This window comes from Hyalella azteca, unplaced genomic scaffold, assembly GCF_000764305.2.
Source record: "Hyalella azteca isolate HAZT.00-mixed unplaced genomic scaffold, Hazt_2.0.2 contig10672, whole genome shotgun sequence".
Taxonomy (NCBI): Eukaryota; Metazoa; Arthropoda; class Malacostraca; order Amphipoda; family Hyalellidae; genus Hyalella; species Hyalella azteca.
This window is the reverse complement of record NW_025940701.1, coordinates 880051-902261: the sequence shown is the minus strand read 5'-3', so window position 1 is coordinate 902261 and position 22211 is coordinate 880051. Positions and strand designations below refer to the sequence as shown.

Below are 22211 nucleotides of genomic sequence, written 5' to 3'. Positions count from 1 at the left end.
ACTTAGTTCCACGCATGAGTAGATGGTTGAAATAGTGACGTCATACTATTGCGCGCCAGATTCCCGCAAAACACTAGGTCTGGCGGGAAAATGTTAAGATCCTCAGAGCAAAAGTCCAAGTCAACTAGTGAGAACATCGAAACACGTGTCAAAGTTGATAGTTGACCTTGCTCTACCAAATAGTGATAAACTGTTTGTGTAGAAAGAATATTATGGTTTGAGATTTTTAAATAAGTCTGTGAATATATTAGGAATCCTTCAAGTTTACTTGTATTTGCTGATTTTAAGTGGTAAATAAATTAATAGATGATTAAGTTAAAAGACGATCTTAGACACATAACAACTAATTCCGACACAGCTTGGAATTGGACACACACAGCTCATTCCAAGCTTTGTTCAAAAATTAAAATTTTCTTAATTAAAAGCTTAATAGCTCTTCATTAAAAGATTAATACAAAAATTAAAATTTTTTAATCAAGCTCATTCCGAGCTGTGTCGTATTCCAATACAGCTCACACAGCCACACAGGGCATAGGAAGTCCAACCATAGTGACAAAGCACAGATTTTTCAGAATCAGTCCATTTTTAATTTCCTCATTTACTTCAGATTTATACCAATTTCTTATGTATAATAATGCTGGTATCCAGGATATGTTACTTGTCTACTTATACGACTCAAAAATGAACTTGAGGGAGAGTCTAAAAACTCTCTGCTTTGCCGCTATAAGTCCAACACAGGGCATTGGAATTAGTAAGAGTTTTAACTTTGAAGCGCTGTTGGTGTTGGAATTAGTCTCACAGTATGACAAATTTAGTCACACACAGCATCAGAATTCAGGGATTTTTTAGATTTGAATTCTAAAGGCTTTTAAATAAATATGGCAACAGTTTGTGATGTTTCATCATTGCTAGTGCGTAGTGTGGCTTTTTGATAGTAACTTAAAGCAATCAGAACTTGAGTTACACATACGGTGATCTTTTTATAGCCATTCATTTCTTGGTACGTCCTTAATGTGTCAGAATATGGTGTGTTTACCAACTTTACCCTATGCTGCATTTACCCTACCATTCAAACCAATCAGTCACCCACTTTTCCCACCCTCCTTTGCCTCCTCCTCCTGCAATCCAGGATTGGAATTTTCCTACTTGTTTCTGAAATCTCGTGGGCTAGTCGCGGCTCTGGCGTGACAAAATTTTAATATTTTTGGAAACTCATGGCCCAATCATTTACTTTTGTAAACAATTACATAGGAGGTAATTCATCTAGCAGGAATCTTGAGGTTCCGGAATTTACATAGTGGCAAAACGGACAGTTTTTTAGATTCTCCCTCAAGTTCATTTTTGAGTCCTAATCCTATAAGTAGACCAATTAAGTATCCTGGATACCAGCATTATCATACATAAGAAATTGGTTTAAATCTTGATTCTTGAGTAAATGAGAAAATTAAAAATGAACTGATTCTAAAGAGGCTCTGGTTTGCCACTATGTCCAGACCACTATGCAGAGGGTGGATGCAGCGTCGGCAATATATGGATTTTTAAGCCCAAAGCATCGCCGGCCATTTTAAAGATGCGTCGCCGGCCGCCGGGTAATTTTTAATGAAAAGCCATTTACGCTGAGTAATGACGAACTATTTACAAGCCACGAACTTATTACAAGGTTGCATGCACGTGTTACCCCAAATAACTAATTTTACCCTAAAAACAGTCCGGTTGTACAGCAAGTGTCAACTGAACAAGTAATAAAGCAGTTTGACCGCTCTAATGCGACCAAAACTACGCAATCAAAAAAATGTTGTTTACATTTATTGCGGGAACTCATCGCAACTGATTTCCGGGCAAGCTTCGCTGCATCGTAATCCATCCAACGTACCGGAAACCTAACTTTTTTTCTAAATAGTTGGCTAAAGACTGAGAAATATATTAAATGCAAGAATTTCAATCTAAATGTGTTGGCAAGATCTTCTGAAGGCAAAAGTTTTGCCGATAATGCGTCGCCGTAGGTCTTTAAATCTTCGTTCACTCTCTGCACAGTGGTGTCCGGAAATAGTAGGAAAGCTCTAGTTGCGGCCCTAAAGTGAGATCACTGAGTCGGACTGAGATGTTTTCCTTTCTTGCTGCAGTCAAAGTCTCTACCAAAATGTTTTATTTCAGTTAGCCTAGAAAAGGCTAGAATGGATAGGCCTAGCCTACAACATGAGCTTTCTATTTTCTAATGGTAGTAGGTAGGTAGTAGTAGGGTAAACGCGGTATATTCCGACATCGTAGGTAATTCCGTCACTTCTCTAGTTTTTCCTTTATATTAAGCTTTGTTTTAGTTCCATGCGTTCATTGATGGTTGAAATGGTGACGTCATACATTTGCGTGTCGAAATACTGCAAAACCACTAGAAGTCATGTGAAGGCAACAGAACTTACGTAACGCATACGTTTTTTTTTTTATAGTTTTTCATTTTTCGATGCGTCCTTAAAGTGTCGGAATATACCGCGTTTACCCTACTATTTTACTAAAAACTTTTAAATTAGCTCAAAGAAAACCTAGATGACATTTTTTCCAAAAAAGTGGCAGAAAATGGTCCATTTTGGAGACAGATTGAATAAAGGAAAAAAATTCATATCTTTTTCATTTTTACTCATATTACACTCATTATGACTCATATTTATAATTTAAATGATAATTTTCAATAAGATCAGAGGAAAAAAACTTTTTATGAACACACCTAAAAATAAGACTTTCCAGCTCACCCAGCTGTGCTGGTCTGATTAGGTCCTACTCATTTACTCTGATAGCAGATGGATAGCCTAGCCACTTAGTAGCCAGTCAAGTTAATAAGGAATTACCTGAGGTTATAATTACTCACAAGAAACTAAGAGATTTTATATCACAAATTTACCGGTTACTTCAAAATATCAAATCCACACACGTGCTGACTTTCTTTTTAATTTTTATGGCTGATTGAGCACGTGAGTTGAGTTGAGTTGAGTTCTGGCAGTGATCGGGGACGCATAATTCACATTCGTATTTGAATGGAAGGCTAAGAACCGAGAGACTTACTTGAAAGAGGATTTTGAGGAAGACTCTGGATGAGCTGGTGGTGTTGTCTTCGTTGAGCAGAACTATGCTGAAAACCTCCCATGAGATGGCGTCCGTCACAAAGAGATGAGCGAACAACCGCACAACATTGCGCATCTTGTCAGTGTCAAGTCTGTGGCAAGTCTCGTAGGCGGTCTTGAATATCTCCTGAAAACAGTCCCGATACACGCGGTTGATGCCACAGAAACGCTGGGCTATGAGAGCAAAAAACTTCATAAACGTGCGCTCTTGAGCACAGCAATCCAGAATCATGTTACCAAGCTCCATCTCCCATCCAGGTTTGATATTCCCTTTGAGAATTTTGTGCGTAGCTTCGTCGACTGTCAGAGATGACCTTAGAGTGAGGTAGATAGTGCGTCTGAAGGCCAGCATATTGCTCTCAGTTTGGTCCAAAATATCTTGACCAGCTTTTTCTTTGTCTTCATCTTCTTCTTCATCGTCACTATCCGACCCAGAAGACCCACTGCCATCCTCACCGTCTTCCCCGTCGCTGGACTCGCCCAAAAGACTAGCTCGAATTTCCTTGTACTTCTCTTCATTGACCTCAAATTCGGGATCGTGCTTGAATACATTGAGAATGTCTTCGCTATCTAACTTGCCATCCAACTCGGCTACGTGTGTAATCTGATCATCTTCTTCCACCAAATCAAGCTCTTCTAGAACGGCAGGATTGTCCTTAAAGCCATTCCTTCCTTCAGTCCAGATAGCTTCAAACATATACTTGACTCTCTCTTCAAGTTTGCCTTCGTTGATAATGTTTTTCAAACTTTCAAAGATCCGAACCATGCATCGCGGACTGAGTTCCTGAAGCTTCTGTCCGCACTCTCTAAGAAACGCCGCGGCTAGCTCCGCGCAGCTGTTCCGAGATTTATCTCCGAGTTCTGAGTCATCAGTTGCGTCCTGAACTTTTTCCAGCAGAAAAGTCAATATTTCAAGAGCAACGACTTCATGCGCCACCTGCTGGTTCATTAGATGGGCAATGAAACGGCTGGAAGAGAGGCAGATGCTTTTGTCATTGCGTTTGACGCCCCGACGGAACTGAATGATAAGCCTGTTGAGCAGCAACAAGCCTATTTGCGGGAACTTGCTGTTGAGGACTGCGACAAGGGCAGCGTAGACATGCGTGAACGTTAAAGAAAATGATTGAGCTTGCATGAGAGACCGACACAAAATACCGCGTCCACGAACCACGTTTTCCTTGAGCAATTCACGAACGATGACTCCAATGTTAGAAACGTTCACTTTATTGACGAGACCATTGATGGACTTTTTGAGAGCTTCCCACGCCAGCCTTTGGAATGCGGCCGACGACTTGTCAGTAATTTCTGCCTGCATCATGCGTAACTTGGCTGGAGGAATATAAGCACCGCCAGTTCGGGTCTGCAAGGGGTCAACTACTGGCTTTTTGATGGCTGGAGCAGCTGTCTTGTCATTCTTGGCAGACTCATCGGGTCTGGATCGCTTGGGTGCTGGTTCCTTGTCATCTCTCGTGTCGCGGTCAGCGCTGCGATCTCTGATGACGCGGTCAGCGCTTCGGTCTCTGACGACTCGGTCAGCGCTGCGGTCTCTGACGACGCGACGATCGCCTCGCCGTTTCGGTTCCTCAATTTCGATCCCCAACTCATTAGCATATTTATTCCAATAGGTGTCGCTACTTTTGGACTGTTTCTCTGCTTCTAAGTTTTTCCCGCCCCAATATCTCTCGCCGATCACTTCATCACTGCGGTCGATACGCTCTGGCCGATATCTGGTCTCGCGTTCCTTCACGTCCGGATTTCTCCTCTCAAATTCGCGAACTTCTGAGAGCTTTTCTTCAACTTTTCTCTTGTCGTCTCTTTCTTTTAGTTCCATCTCACGCCTAAGCTGCTCTTCAATTTGCTTCTTTCTGCGCAGAAGTTCTGTCTCTTCTCCGCTGTCTGACATAACCCTTTCTTCGCACTCCACCTGTCCGCTTTTGCGGTGCCTTTTCTTCAAATCTGAAGACTTTTTTGACTTGCTCTTCTTCGGGTTTTTCTTTTTGCTTCCAACTCCAGACTCGTCGCTAGATTGCTTACTGTTTCTCCCTCCAGTGCTCTTCTTACTAGCTTTCTTGCTAGTTTTTTTCTCAGAAGACGAATTTTCGGTATCGGAGCCCCCCTCTGAATCGTCACTCGACTGCTTGCTCATCTTTTTCTTACATTTCTTCAATTTTTTCTTGCTTTTGTTCTTCCCTGGGGATGACTCGTCAGAATCAAAGCTTTCCGCAGAATCTTTTGCCAAGTCTTTCTTTTCCTTACGTTTCTTCTTGATTTTCCTACTCTGGGGTTTAGCTTTCGAAGCTTTCTTCTTAATGTTTTCATCGCTCGATTCAGAATCCGACCCGTCCGATTCATCACTGGAGCTACCTCTTTTTACCCTTTTCTTGGTCGGACGTTTCTTGGCCTTCTTTTTCTTTTCATCCTCATCCGATTCACTGCTGGAAGAATCATTTCTTTTCTTACTATCTTGCAACCGGCGCTCTGTCGAAAAATTTTCAGCGTCATCTATCTCAGCGGGCTCCTTTTCCGAAACGTGTTCGGGCGTGAAACGCTGGCGCGGGGAATGTCTGTCACGAGACTTGACTGTATCCCGTATCGCAGGACGAGTATCTTCATGGGCATTTTCTCTGTCAGACAAAACTCGTTCCATGTCCGTTTGTTTGCTTACTCCACGGTGATCATCAATTTTACCAAAAGAAGTTTGCCTTTGTGATTGTACAGGAGTCACTGGGTCTTCGTGTTTTCTTTCGTTCTTGTCAGAAACTGAATTCGCTGAAGACTTGGTTGTACCTCGAGATTTATGAATTTCACGTTTGGCACGAATCTCAACATTAGCGTCTTCCTGGAACTTTTGGTCATCTGAGAATTTTTGTTTTTCACAAGAGGGTGACCGACTGCGCCGTCGCTTTGGAACAGGATAGTCAGTGCCATTTCCCTTCATTTCAGATTTTTTCAAACGAGAATCCGAAGTAAGACTAGACGCCTCCTCTACTGGAGATGAGTTCTCATCAATTGAAGAAGAGCTCTGCCTTTTACGACGAGAATCAACATCGGACAACTTCATGCGGCTGGTCTCTTCCCTGGGCGAGTTTAATGCTAGACCACATGAACGTTGTTTGTCTTCATGAGTTGGGTTTTCATCACCGGGTAACTCACTAGAAATTCGAGGCTCGCCTTGACCTGAAGAAACATTCGTCTGATTTTCAGCCATTACCATACTAGGTTCATTCATTGAATTTGGTTCTTTTAACTCATTTTCCGAGTTCGCTGAAGAAGTGAGACTCTTGGCGATGCTTTCCGATTCCACTTCCAGATCACCTACCCTAATAGCAGCGACTGAGGCGGTATCTTCCTTGTTCAGTTCTTCAAGGGGCTCGGTCCTTTTGTCGTGTTCTTTCGAAATAGTTTCTGTAGAAGAGACGGCAACTGGAATTTCAATTGACGACAATTCATTCGCTGTATCATTCTTACGAGAGGTCGATGTAGAATCACTCGTAGTTTCGAGTTCCTTTTCTTGATTCTTCTCTGTACTGGCAATTTCAGATTTAGCTCCTTGTTCGTTCCGGTTCTTGTCAGCAGACTTAACTTTTCCTTCCGTATCATCCCGACTGCTAGATTGTTTTTCATCACGACTCGATTTCGTTTCTTCTCCTTTATTTTTTTCCCCTTCCTGACCTAAATCTTTGACAGACTTGTCAGCATCTTTTTTCTGTGGAGACTTCGTCTTGACCGCAGGAGAGCGGCTCTTGCTCTTACCACTACTGTCACTGGAACTGCTGCTACGTCTACGCTTACGGTCACGTGAACGGCTTCGGGTGCGTCTTCGACGTCGACTTCGTGGACTTCTGCTTCTCCTTCGGCTCCTTGAACGGCTTCGTCTTTCACGACGCCTCACGGGACTTCTGCGACGAGGAGAAAATCTGTTCCAAGAGCTAAAGCGAGAAGCACTACCCCACCTGTCTAAGCGTGGGTCAGCATACCCAACCACAGCTTCAAATCTTTCGCGAGCTGTTTGACCTCCACGATGAGGATCTCTGCTTCTGCTCCGACGACCGCTTCGGTTTCGGCTTCGAGTGTCGGTCCTGCTCCCACTTCTTCTATCATCTCGGCTGCGACCTCGTCTCCCGCTGGCATTACGCCCTTCCCGGCTGTTGCTTCTTCTCGATGCTCGGTCACGTCTGCTGCCGCTGTCGTTTCTATGTCTATCACCACTACTTTTTCGACGTTTGTCGGAGCTGGTAGTTCGGTCCGCGCTATCGCGACGACTTCGATTGATGCCACTTCGCTCAGCACTTGTCCTGTCCCTACTTTTGCGTCGAACGTCGTCACCGCCGCGACCAGAATCGCGACGTCCCAATGAAGTTTTCTTGCGAGTATCGCTATCTGACGAGCTGCCTTCACTGCTGCGAGAACTACTCCTAGCTTTGGTCGCTGCTGCACTCTTGCTCGCCGATTTGTTCAACTTATCCCCTTTGTTGCGATCTGGGGAACTATCACTATCACTGCTACTACTTGACGAGTCACTCCGAGCCATGCCTGCCGGTAGAAAATAATCAACTTAATAACAAACTTTCTGGCATTTCTACAGCATAACCAGCCAAGCATACTTGGCCGCACAAAAAAACTGTCATCCAGCATTTTTCCATGAACACAATACTTTAAATAGATTACATGAATGCATTACGTAGCGTATTTACCTTCCTTTGTACAAAACAAAAAAAAGTAGAGCAAGAAAGTGATGCTTTAAAAACTGTAGTGGCAATAGCTCAGTTACTGCAGCGGCATTGGCTCAGTTACTGCGATTTTAATATTAACAGTAACTGCGATGTTACTGCAGCAGTAATAGTTCGGTTACTGTGTCCTACACACAGAAGGCACAGGGCAAACTATGTGTGATGGCCACTTATGCAAAGAAGCAAAGTTCATACCAGACAAGTTCTACCCATCCCCCTTCTTAGACTGCAGCTCTGCAGATGTCGTGATGGTCACAGGCAAGAGCAAATAGATTTGTAAGGTTCTGAACTATAATTACCACAAAAAACTGACAGATTTATATTATAACTATGACTCCGGTAAGAGCATCTACATGTAACAACTACTCCTTTACTACACTTCTATAAGGCCAAATAGCTATGATTCAATAGCAGGACACACAAGAGCAGCCAGATGTGCTGCTATTACGAAGCCTTAAAGTCAATTCAAGTAACATCAAAATAACGGTCAGGCTCAGCAGAAGCAAAACAGCAATGAGCTGGAAGCAACATCACTAGAGTGCAATCAAATGCAGCCATTTTGAATTATGGCTGTTAAAAACTTCATGATGAGATCAACTATGAGACAGAGAATAGAAAAGACCACACATAAATAAGCAAAAAAGTTTCATTTTGACCCTCATGTACTCTACTTATTGTGATCAATTCAAAGACAGAATTTGTCTTGTTTTGTCAATGTGCCCTATTGACCCTAACAAGCCAGCTATACTATGAAATTTTAATGATTTATTCAATGGGCTGGAAGTGCAGAGAAAATGTTGAATACAAAAATATATAGAACAGATGGACAAGCATATTACAAATCATGGGTCTTCTAAATTATATTTTCCAGATACATTTGCAATTTGGATAAGAGATAATTCAACTAGTGGTAAGCTTCCTTCTTGGCTTCTGAGATGGCAAGGAAGCTCTACCATGCTGTGATGAGGTATTTGAAGGGACATTTGTCAGCAAGATCTTTTGAAGACATACATTTTGATGCTGATGTGTTATCAAAGATAAATAGATACTCACTTTCTCTGCTCACTCTTTAGATGCTCATTCTCTCATCTCCTAATTGTTAATAAAACTGCATGATTGAGCTTCAAGATTCCAAATTTGACAAAAATTTTGGTGTTTGGAGCAATGAGATTTTAGGAACAAGAAAAAATGTTCCTTTCTCCACCAGAATATCCTAGAGTATAAATCTCTAAATTGATTTTCATTTGAAGCACAGCAAGCCTTTTTGGACAAAATGTCAGGTTGTCTGCCGTCACTTCCTATATACTGTAAAATGGGATAACTTTGACCACTTTTTTTTCAAAATGATGCCATTTTTACAACACTTCTCTTCAACTTCACTTCTTGTTTGTCTGTCTGTCTGCTACAAATCTTGTAATCAAAATTTAATACTAATACACTTCTACTAATCCTATCGATCTGAAATTTTGCACACTTGCGTAAAGTTGGAGACAATGCATGAATTGAATGGCCAAATAAAAAATTGTAAGAATAATTTTTTTTTTCAATATTAAAAAAAAATAATTTTGTCAGCTACAAATCTTATAATTGATATTTGACACAATTTTATCTGTCCAATTGATATGAAATTTTGCACACTTGTGTGAAGTTGGAGGCAATGCATGAATCAATTGACAGAATAAATAATTGTGAAAAATATTTTATTAAAAAATTGAAAAATAAATTTTTTTAATATTTTAAAAATAAAATTAGAAATTTATTGTACATCTGTAACATTGGAAACACTGGATTCTTTAGAAGTGTTGTCTTAAAAAAGTAATTTTTAAATGTATATTATTTTACTAGATAAGTTAAACTTAAATTGAAACATGCAAAATACAGGTCTATACTCTAGCTTTACTCACCATAAATTGCTGGCTCCTGCCTCTCATAGTTTTGATGTAATTTCAAAAAAAGTGATGGTCTTTGTTACCCAGCTCTTGGGGTTTCTTTGACTGGGTGGTAAAATCAATTAATTTGTCTTTTGCATATGTAACTAGAAGAGTTCTACTACAATGCATCAAAACCTGAAGTTATTTTACCAAAAAAATAAAAAAATTGGAAGGGGTACTCCAACAGGCTTTAAATAATAGCTCTTTTTCATGAGTCACATTATTAATTTTTTAACCTATTAGATATGCAAACTTTTTAAATCTTTCTATTGTGTTACATAGTCTCAGTATTTGGCCTTTGATGGCCATTGACAAAATTTTCCTATGTCAAATCGTTTTTGAGTTTTGGGGGTTTTTGTTAAAAAAACAAAAAGTGGTCAAAGTTACCCCGCCGGTCAAAGAAACCCCATTTTACGGTATGCCCTTGCAATTGTTGCATCGCCTTCTGTGACGTCATCGTTGTGTGTCAATATAAGCTTCTCAAGCGCTCCCTGTGTTAGTCACAGTACAGAAAGTAACCAACTAACCCACGCTGATTTGACAGCTTGCCTCTATTTGCATCTATGTAAAGATGGCTACGGTAATTGTGTTTAATACAATAGTGTCGATACTATCATTTGTACTAACTCCACTATATCTGCATTAGTCACTGTGTCTAACCCAAAATTAGGAATGATTAAAGACATTTTGTCATCACCCTTCTTTGTATTGATTGGACAATTAAGAACTCATTGGGCCCTATTATGAATTAGAAACTAAATCATTAAATAACTCTACTGGAAAAACATTGGACAAAAGCAAGTGATGTAGCAGCATAAATATTGCATACTTGAGCAAGAGGGAATCATAATTCCTTAAATTACATCGCAGTTTCCTATACAAGATTGGAAAATTCTTTTATATTTTTTGAAATCTTGAAGCTCCATAGCAACATATAATCAATAATTTTTAAATCTTGCAACCTGATTTTTCAAGTTTTTTAACTTTTATATCAAAGATAATCCAACTAGCAGGCATCTTGCAGCCTCAAAAATGGAGAGAAAGCTTTAGTCATAGCTTGCAAAGTAGATATATTCCTAGCACCATACTTTCAAAATTCACTAAATGAACTCAAGTACTTACGCTCTATTTTCTTGTCTATAATTGGTAGATTTTGCTTGAATGATTGGCCAATGAACTTTTGATTTGGCCAATCATTGGCGTCAATGATTGGCCAATGAACTTACGACTTACAATGATTGGCTGATGAACTTACCCTGGCCTGCCTCAGTTTATAGGCATAGTCAGGAGAATGTGCCTGGGCCTATACTTTCAAAAAAGTTAAGAGATCATAAGTTCATCAGCCAATCATTGACGGCCTTTCGAGCAAAATCCACCAATCATAGACAAGAAAATAGAGCATAAGTACTTACGTTCACTTAGCCAGTTTTGAAAGTATGGCCCCCTGGTGCACGGGAATTTACGCGAGCCATAAGATTATAGTAATAAATGGGAATTTTCCATAAGCCACCTGGAAATAATAAGACCCACTCTGAAAATTAAGCAACCAATTACTTCAATTAAATAATTAAATTATCTGAAAATTAAGCAGAAGCCACCAATTACTGAGATAATAGCACCCATGCTTTTGGTCAATTTCCCCTGATTTGATGCCTTCTGCCAACTTCCTTAGGAAAAACACAGCACTTTCCATGCTTGATTTTTATCATTTTGCTCATATAATTAAAATGATAGTTTTTACCAACTATTTTTGGGAAATCCTACCAAGACTCTAGATACAAATGAGACATGGAGCCCATGCTTGGTATGAATTTCCAATCCTTTCATGGCCTTAGCCTATTTTATTACATAAAAAATAAGAAAAATAACACATTTTTGCCCACAACTTTAAGGGGAGCGTCTGATGATTTTTGTATCTTGGTTATTTACAGACGGATCACTTTGAAACTTGGTACAAATGTGTAAAACAAAAATCCAAGACTTTGTGTTCGTGTAAATTTTTCGAAAAAAATTGACAGAAAATGTGAAATTCTTAGAAAACGACCAAAAAAGGGGGTACAGTAGAAATCTATCTCCTCCTAGGATTTTTAAGCTGCAACATTGAGACACATATCTTTCGATGCATAAGGACCATATCTGAAACTGTAGTAGCCAGTTTTTTTAATTTTTCATTTTTGTGGGTATGGGGACATTTATTGTAAATTTTTTTATTTTACCCCCCGCCTACCCCCTTTTTGCAGAATAAAATCCAAATGATAATGAAATAAGAAAAACGTGCTACTCCAGTTGTAGATTTTTTTCTGTGAATGGAATGGTATATTTCTCATTGTTGTAGCTTCAAAACTCTAGGAGGAGATAGGTTTGCAGTGACAATAAGTGTGAATGTTCAGTAGAGTGTGACAAAGTCCTGAGTGCCTCAAAATAGGCATTCAAGGTGGCAAGGATACTAGCCTAGACATTACTGGAGCTGAAATTCAGTCAAGGATGGTGGGAACAACTGCATGAGCACCATCCCGCCTGACAGCAGTCAGGTAACTAAAGAGCAGCATCTTCAAACCGTCTACTTTATGTACTCAGCAGCAAATTTCCGCCTATCTTAAATGTGAAAGAACTCCATCATCCCTAACCCTTTCGCGATCTGTCATGAACACATAAATCAATGTACAGCAATGGTTTTGGTACTGTTGGATTGTTGGATAGGTCAGAATGTCAGCTTTAAGACGAGACTAAAAACCGATCACATAGTATAATTACGCTCTGTAATCATGCCATATTGACCTAATTTGTATAGTCCATTTATGCATATTGTTATTAGGTATTGATCGTGTCGATTTTGCCGGCCGGGAGGATGTCAGGAATGTAGTCCCAACATTGGCATGCAGGATCGTTCTGTTGACATACAGGTTCATACCCTACTTGCCGCAACCAGTCCAGTCATTCATTAGAAGGCACCGATGGCACATCTAAAGCCATGTTGCCTTCTTTAGTTCTGTAATTCATGTCCGATTGAATTGTGATTTATGAAGAAATATTGATTACTGTGCTGCATGGTGGTTTTTCAGCAAATCCTTGGGCATTTAGAGCCAGCACTCCAGCAGGCACTCCGCAGGCACTGTGGCGCTCCGAAGCAGAAAAAACCTAGATCTAGGTTTTTTGCTTCCCACTAGGTTTCTAGGTTTTTCATTAACATGATCCTTTTATTTACATTAAGTGGTGTCAATAATCTTCTACCAGTGGTGAAGTGTCATTAGAGTGGCTTTTCTATTTTTATAATTTGAAACGTGCCATAGGTAATGTTTAAATAATTTCTTATGAATTTTAATAATAGACATCGGCTTTTATACAAGTTTTTTCTAATTTTACCGAGTATTTCAGTTTAAAACTTGTATAAACAATCGTGAAGTGCAATACAGCTTGCCATTGTACCTGTTAACAAAACATTTACAAATTAAAAGCAAAAAGCGGTACATTTTACGAAGAAATACGTGTAACTGAGGTCATAATTATTATTAGCGAAAGTTTTTCTGTGCATACCAGTGTCTGTTTAAGGAAGAATGTTGCTTTTATTAATTTATAAATGATCTTGAAGAATAGAGTCATTTCACATTCTGAAGACTTTTTTTCCACTCCAAGACTATTTTGTATTGCTAGAGCGCAATCTTCATTGTGCAGCTGGCAGCTGCACTGCCGCATGCAGTGTTATCTAGACTGTCAGCGTGGGAGGTTGTCTGCCGGAGGCTGCGAGCCGCTTCTCTAATTTAAGGTCGGCGTTCACAAAACTCAAATTACTAAGGTAATTTAAAATTGATATGTAATTGCACCATGCTGTGCTGACTCTTAGAACCTGACTTACCTGAGTCCTGAGTCCCCACTCCCGAGTTGACACGTTAGCAGTCTAGTTAACTCATATCCAACCACAACACAATGCAGATACACATTTGTGTGTACGGTCAGTGTGATTATGTAATTTGCCATGCTGCGCGTCCATATTTAAATTATTTTAGCTTTCTAAAAGTACGGCGCACTGCGCATTTTTTTACTGGCATAGTACGGCGCACCGCGCAGCAGGGCTGGAAAAGACATATTTTTGTCAGAAATATCGTGGCTCTAATATCATATAATTTCAGTAGGTATGAAATCTTGCGGCTCGGATGTCATAAATTTTTGTTTGATTGAAAAATCGCAGTTTGCACAACGCAAACAAGTCACTTCATAAAATTGTCAACTTCCGCAATCTGCATTGCTTTACCGTTACTGCCAAAATATCCTGCAGAAAAAACATGAACATCGTAATGTAAACAAATCAACTTAACATTTTGTTGAAGATAGCGCATAGTTCCGGTCATGTCAAAGCGGTCAGACTGCATTAACACAAGCTCAACTTTCAGTAAAGACAAATTTTATCTTTGCCATTTGACTGTTTTAGTGTAAAATTAGAGATTTAGGGTAACACTTGCATGGATTTTGTAAATAAATTCGCGAAATGGAATCATGGCTTGAAGAAATTGAATCACGGCTGGTAAATCCATAAAACCAAGGCTCAAAAAATTCAGACGCGGCTCGCCAAGTAGATATATTCCATGCCTGCCGCGCATGGTGGCAGGGAATTATTGTAAGTACTTATCGGTCTACCGCCGTGCGGTGGTCTTAACCCTTTGCAAGGCCCCATGCCCTTGGCCCTTGCCCCTCTTGCAAGTTGCAATCTAAACTCAATGGTTCGACCCCATGGTCTCATCACAACTCCCTTTAGAAATATGTGGAGTTTCGAAATTGATATAAATAAATCAATAAATATTTGAACTGGGAAATCCCTTAGTTACTTATGTTGGTTCCAGAATGATATCAATGACGTAAAAAATGACTATGACATTGGTTAAGCCTCAGCCATGATTCTAGCTCTGCTTAGTCCTTACACTTCTACCTCGTAATTCATGATGTTAGAACTTCGACGTTCAAATGTTGACACTACTGTCAAGTGTCAATATCACAATCAGAAATATGTTATAATATCACAATAAAAAATATTATTCACAAATAACCATCGATTTCAATGCAAAACTCCCATCTTCACTGCTTTGTTTACATATGGGTAGCGGTGACGTCACACACAAGAAATAACACAGCCTAGCTCCTTATCGAACCCGGTGGAAGTCTAGTAGCTTCTTCAAACTATCGCCAGTCATGAAAAGATCCGGTCAAATGACACGAGTTTAGATCTATGAACAAGGCACGAAATGGAAAAGAATCGGCGACAGGCCACATCAGGCCTACACTTCAGAGCCGACATCACTATGTTATGTTATGTTATGTTATGTTATGTGAAACGGTCAACGGTGAAAAATTCAGCCTTCTGTTATGTACACAAATGCCGAGTACGTGAGGTCACGGCTTACAAACACAGAAATATTTTTTAAATCTAATCTACAATACAATAATATTAGTGGTATCAGCGTTCAAGATTGTGCATGAAGCAGATACGATATTTTGCTAAATTTATAGTTAGCTATGGGACTTGGATACGCAACTTAAGTTACTTGGTTTAGGGATGGCGAAAGAAATGTGTATAGTGTGAATAGAGGATTTAGTTGGCAGGCAGTATGTATGCATGGTTTAACTAATGTATTAGTTCAGCCATGGCATGTATGTACTGCTACTGTTGTGTATGTAGTGTGAAGTTGACAATGTGCTTAGTTGTTGATAGACAGCGTCAAGATGAGCAGGTGCGTGGAGGGTAGAACACGCAACGCACTGCTCCAATCTTGCTCTTCACAAACTCGTCTGGCTGACCACATCGTCGATTTTGGCCACTGAACAGCATTATTGATGGTCTTTCAAAACATATTTTTGGCAATAAAATTTCTTACGAGAAATACGTTCCCTGCAGAAACAATTTCTAGAGAGATATAAACTGTTATATAGATGGAATTCGCATTTCATCGATAGCAAAACTATCGTTCACTGCAAGGAAACAAATACAAGCAAGTGCACCCTCTTTCACTTCATTACAGTACAATTTATATAACATGTACAAAAATCGCTTTCGGAATCTTGAAATTTTCTAGGTTTTATTTATTTTCACTAACGATGTACGAAATTAGCAGTTCAACTGCATGATTTATAGGGGATACCCCATTTCCATATGGAATGCGACGCTGGCAAAGAATGCACTCACCATTTTAAATATTTAATTGTCATACTTTAAGCCACACACAATTTCAAACTAACATCTACACACTTACTACTTTCACCGAAGAGAATTCCATGGATCCAAGTTGACAATGTCAATGGGTAAAAGTATGTTCCACAAGACCTGGCTCATGATGGATACTACCATTACTACGTAATAGAAACAAATAGTTCCACAATTCATTTCTCGGAGATGTCACGTTAAATTTCAATGCCAAACGCAGCATTAAACAATACTGATATACAATTTCCAATAGAATGATGGTGAGACACAAGCAAAAATGGCAGCTTCAAAGTACACCCTGACAAGCAGGGTAGCTGTGATCTCCTCGCAACCAAAGAACAGACTTCCACGAGCTGCCGATGCCCGAAGAAAAAATGTTAAATCGTAGCTGTGCTCACCTTTTTGCCATGCTTTTCAGCGCAATCAGAAGGTAAATTATATATTGCTACAATACACTAGCTCGGGGAAATTGTATTCTACTTCAAACTATTCATGAGAACATAAGAAAAATCATTGAAAATATCATGAATTCGTCCTACCGTGGTAAAGCAGAATAGAAAGTAACAGTCAGATATTGCGTAGTGCAAATTTGGGATGACATTTGACGAGTAACTAATCATTATTTGCATAACATTACGACCGAGAATGGTAAGTTTCGACTACCAATGCTTTCAAACCTCAACAAATATTAATTTATAGAAACTGAACTTGGAGAAAAGCTCACAAGCCATTTCAAACATGAACTCTATCTAGTATCAACGAAAAGATAATCTATATACGGATAAAAAATAGGATTCGGATCAAGATTAACGTTGAGGAACACAATGCACATAGAAATGTTTCTAATATAATTTCGTTCTGCGCACATTCCTGAAAGTAACGTCAATGAAAAATGAGAACTACCGTACCTCACAACTTGTCTGATTAATTAACCTATTTCAGATGAAATTACATATACAATGACTCTGAAAAAGTTTTGCTGGAAAATTGCAATCGCCGAAACGATGCAATCCTAACAAAATAAGAAGTTGATTGCATAAATCAAGAATTTAATAATAGATAGTTTTCATCTGGGAGGGATGAAAAAAAACGGCATGTAAGTACAGACGCTTCAATGCCTGCGTCTCGCCCTGCTGTCGTCTCTGCTGCGATGCCTGCGGTCTCGGTGAGTCTCGATGTCAGAGACTCGCTTAGATGCAGAGTCTTGTCTTCGAGGCTGGTCTCGTGCGCTGCCTCGTCGGTCCACGCTCACGTCTCGTTGAGAACGGCGCGTCGACGTGTCCCGTCGTCGCCTGGCATTACCGCCCTGACGATCTGTCAGCGCTGGGACCGCGGCTACAAGAAAATATGGTGGTAAATTTAAATTTATTTTAATCAATTTATTTCACACGAAACTAAGACAAGACTTTCAATTATTACTATCTTCCTAGCTCCAATAAATAAGTTAAAAAATTAACACGGAATAAAAAACTAACTACATAGAAAAAAACGTGAATCAAGAAGCACAGAGTAAAGCGCGAACAAGGAAGCCTTACAAAAAAGGCACCGAAAATATTAATCTAAGTTTAATAACCGAGTAGATACTTCGTCTCCTGCGGCTTTACTATCAAAAATATTCACGAATTCGTAAATTCGTAAATCTGCCAGCCAATTACATATGCATTTTATATAAAACTACCAATCACAGACGAGAAATAGGCCGCAACATGTACTTAAGCGAGTTATGATATAACGGTCTTTGTAACATTAACTGTCAACTGTCATCAGTCCTGTCCTCATCTTAATGCCAGGTAACTCGAGTTACCGTCAGCACCCAAGTAGTAAAGTAATTCAGCCTGCATTGGTGATTGACTGATTGCTGAGACGTAAAAGCAAGAACTCGAAGCGCTTAGTCACCTGACGAGCCGCTGGTTCTTCTCTCCCTGTCACGAGCTCCTGCTTTCTTAGCGCGTCCGCGACGCCCGTCCTGGACTGCAAATTAAAAGAAATCAGGAAATAATTACGTTATTTTAAATGAGAATTCAAGATCAGATATTTCCAGTATTTACCAATAAATAAATAAATTTATAAATAAAAAAATTTATAAATAAGTTATAAATTACTTTATTTATAGTTTACATAAATAAATTTATAATAAATAAATTTACCTACTTTAATACCTTTGATTTACTCAAAGAACCTTTATATACAAAAACATTTATAATAAAATGTTTGAGAGAAAGCATCCTTAATTAGCCGCTGAGAGAATTAAATAAATTTCACGTTGATGTTTGAGCTATTTATACTAAAAATTTAGAAAGATTTGAAAATGAATTAAGTCACAACACGAGGGTTTGTGAGAATTTTTTGTCTATAATAGACCGCTTGGTGCGCTATGCTGATACACGCGTTAGCTTCTATTATTACTTTTGGCTGATCAAAGCACACCAATGTTAGTAATTAATTATCTAAATGGGCTGTGCTGCTACCATTTATGATGCAATAGTAAACTATCTCCACCGACAGATGAATAGAAATACAAACGGTAGATTTCAGTGTCTTCCAGCAGAGGTTGAGCGATTAACAATTATTTATCACAATGCGTATTTTTTCATGTTTAAAGTAATCAAACAGAACAGAATTTACCTGATGCACCACTTGACGAATCATCGTCAGAAGAACTGCTGTCACTGCTGCTACTGCTGCTGTCACTACTTTCACTGCTGCTACTGCTGCTGCTCTCATTGTTGTCACTGCTTTCACTGCTGCTGCTACTGCTGCTGCTGCTACTGCTACTACTGCTGCTGCTTGAGCTGTCTTCACCATCCCCCTTTTGGATGACGGGTGCGACGATGGCGGTTGGTTTCGGCTGAAAGCAATTAATCACCAATAATTAATCAATTTAATCCTCGCAAGTTTTCAGTAAGAAATTAAACGTTATATTTTCCAAGCACCACTCTATTTTCCACTAACTATTGCGACTCATGGGAGTCAGACCCACCGGCACACTGATCTAGAATTTAACCATTCAAGTTAATGACCGGAAATGACTGAAGATTTACTGTATCTAAGAAAGCAAGATCAAGCTCAACGCATAATTTGTGGTAGTGTTCAGTCTTACTTGCGTGCGTAGGAACTCCCGAAGGCCGTCGGTGAGGCCACCGAGGCCAATGGAGGTGAAGAAGTTGATAGCGAAGCGCGTGTTACGGGGATTGTCGCGCGGCAGAAGGCCCTCGAACGCGCAGCTCATCGTCGGGTCACCAAGTCGGTCGTTCAATTTGCTCAGACCGAGAAATTCAGCCATTTCCTGCACGAAATACTACATTTATTATCAAGAAAAAGTGGAAAAGGAAGAGCTAAGTGATTAGAACATATAGCAAGCATATGACGACATAGTACTCATGATTAATTTCTTAGTTAAGCGACGGCTACCGTGAAAATAATTGCTCGAAGTATTGGGTCAGAAAGGCAGCCAAACCCAACAAAAATTAGCTTGGAAAAGGTGACGAGCAAATAATAAATCCAAAATGAATTTTCTACACGCATCTGATACAGACAATTCACATTCGTATTTGAATGGAAGGCTAAGAACCGAGAGACTTACTTGAAAGAGGATTTTGAGGAAGACTCTGGATGAGCTGGTGGTGTTGTCTTCGTTGAGCAGAACAATGCTGAAAACCTCCCAAGAGATGGCGTCCGTCACAAAGAGATGAGCGAACAACCGCACAACATTGCGCATCTTGTCAGTGTCAAGTCTGTGGCAAGTCTCGTAGGCGGTCTTGAATATCTCCTGAAAACAGTCCCGATACACGCGGTTGATGCCACAGAAACGCTGGGCTATGAGAGCAAAAAACTTCATAAACGTGCGCTCTTGAGCACAGCAATCCAGAATCATGTTACCAAGCTCCATCTCCCATCCAGGTTTGATATTCCCTTTGAGAATTTTGTGCGTAGCTTCGTCGACTGTCAGAGATGACCTTAGAGTGAGGTAGATAGTGCGTCTGAAGGCCAGCATATTGCTCTCAGTTTGGTCCAAAATATCTTGACCAGCATTTTCTTTGTCTTCATCTTCTTCATCGTCGCTATCCGACCCAGATGACTCACTGCCATCCTCACCGTCTTCCCCGTCGCTGGACTCGCCCAAAAGGCTAGCTCGAATTTCCTTGTACTTCTCTTCGTTAACCTCAAATTCGGGATCGTGCTTGAATACATTGAGAATGTCTTCGCTATCCAACTTGCCATCCAACTCGGCTACGTGTGTGACTTGATCATCCTCTTCCACCAAATCAAGCTCTTCCAGAATGGCAGGATTGTCCTTAAAACCATTCCTTCCTTCAGTCCAGATAGCTTCAAACATATACTTGACTCTCTCTTCAAGTTTGCCTTCGTTGATAATGTTTTTCAAACTTTCAAATATCCGAACCATGCATCGTGGACTAAGTTCCTGAAGCTTCTGCCCGCACTCTCTAAGAAACGCCGCGGCTAGCTCAGCGCAGCTGTTCCGGGATTTATCTCCGAGTTCTGAGTCATCAGTTGCGTCCTGAACTTTTTCAAGCAGAAAAGTCAATATTTCAAGAGCAACAACTTCATGTGCCACCTGCTGGTTCATTAGATGGGCAATGAAACGGCTGGAAGAGAGGCAGATGCTTTTGTCATTGCGTCTGATGCCCCGACGGAACTGAATGATCAGCCTATTGAGCAGCAGCAAGCCTATTTGCGGGAACTTGCTGTTGAGGACTGCGACAAGGGCAGCGTAGACGTGCGTGAACGTTAAAGAAAATGATTGAGCTTGCATGAGAGTGCGCCGGAACTGCGCGCTACATCGCGTAGTTCAGGTGGCTATGAGCTCGTATGCTTGGGTGCAAAAATGTAGCTCTCACAGGCGCCGGAACTGCGTGCTACATCGCGTAGTTTAGGTGGCTATGAGCTCGTATGCTTGGGTGCTCAAATGTAGCTCTCACCACCATCGGAACTACGCGCTACAACACATAGTTACGATCGTAGCGTGTAGATCAGTACGGCGCATCGGCCATATCGATCGTAAATCGTGATTTATGGAGAAGCATAATTGGCAACCGGCGTCCAGTGGTGTCCAGTGGCATCCTGCTCGGCGTCTTTGGTGCATGAAATCGGCGTCCTCGACCTATGTTGTGCCATGCTCTACAGTCTGGCTAGGCCCTATGGGTCTAGGATTTCAAATGGATGCATGTGTTCAAATTCAAATAAGGCCCGCCCACGGCCAGTGTCAGCTCAGCTGACAAACCGCCCCTTTCTTCAGAAGCAAGAAAGCTTTTGCCGGGTAAGGTTGTGTTACATGATCGGTCCTCGGTCCGTAAAGAAGTGTCGATTGGTTCAAAATGACATAAGACCAGGTTCTTTTGAATAACCTATAGAATTGCACCATGCAGTGCCGCGCAGGTTGGTAAAATGACAATATAAATTCCCGCACACCTGGCACATCTTCCTGACCATGGTTAATAAAGTGGCTGTTGCATAAAATATCAAATATTAATGGCCTGATTAGCCAACATAAAAAGAACAGCAGCAAGGGTCAACAAGTAAATCTTCAAAAGCTCCTATGACAACCTGCCAAGTAAGATCAAAATAACTTACAAAGTTAGAAATAAAGTACTAACTACCCTGTACCCAAATGAGGTCTAAGCCTCTGAGTCTGACGAGAGCGCAATGACACAAATTCGGTTTCTTACCTTCTAGGTACTGGGTGACTTCGTTCACAAAAAGAATTGAACGATAATCAAAAACGGCCTAAATATTTTTCAATGTTAAGTGTTAACCTCAATTGATGTCCAAGTTCATATACAGATGAACGCTTTAAAGTTTAGGTACACGAAATGTAAGGGACACAAATCTCATGAAAATGGAATAATTTTGAAGTAAACATAAGATTTACCCTAAAAGTAAACTAATTTTCCCCTTGAAATAATGATTCATAATAAAAAACTTTGACCGTTCAGAAAACATTGAAAAAATGTTTGCAAATGAGTATAAAGAATTCAAAATTGAAATTAATATACTGAAACTTTATCAATTATGGAATTTAAACCTAAATTATAACGCTCTCTGATGTGTTGCCTCCATTTGCAGCAGTCGAAGAGACAAATAATAATTCCAAATAATGAGAACATTAACGTTCCTTTGGTTTCAATACAATTGGTGTTGCTGTTGTTCACGGTTTGAAGGTGAAGAAGTTACGTGTTGACCGCTTGTAACACTTGGACTCAGCAGTAATTTTGAGTTTAATTCTTCA

The 22211-nt window shown here is 40.1% G+C and overlaps 3 protein-coding genes across 6 annotated transcripts in view; all 3 read right to left on the bottom strand.

Annotated features, from left to right (window-relative positions):
- LOC108671637 (histone acetyltransferase KAT5) overlaps nt 1–16507 on the bottom strand; it is a 28471-nt gene extending 11964 nt beyond the window's left edge. For 3 of the 4 annotated variants that reach the window (XM_047882538.1, XM_047882539.1, XM_018159217.2), the window contains exons 1-2: nt 16504–16507; nt 13152–13156 (exon numbers count right to left, since the gene is read on the bottom strand). The gene's annotated coding sequence lies outside the window, so the exon portion shown is untranslated. Of the gene's footprint in view, nt 1–2860; nt 2887–13151; nt 13157–16503 lie in introns of those variants that run through there. The other variant, XM_018159210.2, reaches the window with a different exon arrangement.
- Nucleotides 1168–21810, bottom strand: LOC108671221 (pre-mRNA-splicing factor CWC22 homolog). Its single transcript, XM_047882537.1, has 4 exons — nt 21652–21810; nt 4665–7646; nt 3055–4610; nt 1168–1179 (listed from the first exon to the last, which is right to left on the bottom strand). The coding sequence occupies exons 2-4, from the start codon at nt 7642–7644 to the stop codon at nt 1168–1170; spliced, it is 4548 nt and encodes a 1515-aa protein (XP_047738493.1). The 5' UTR covers nt 7645–7646; nt 21652–21810.
- On the bottom strand, nt 15759–20976 carry LOC108671211 (pre-mRNA-splicing factor CWC22 homolog). Its single transcript, XM_018158711.2, has 6 exons — nt 20963–20976; nt 19548–20760; nt 19065–19250; nt 18590–18812; nt 17861–17935; nt 15759–17299 (listed from the first exon to the last, which is right to left on the bottom strand). The coding sequence occupies exons 1-6, from the start codon at nt 20974–20976 to the stop codon at nt 17076–17078; spliced, it is 1935 nt and encodes a 644-aa protein (XP_018014200.1). The 3' UTR covers nt 15759–17075.
- Nucleotides 21811–22211: the final 401 nt, after the last annotated feature.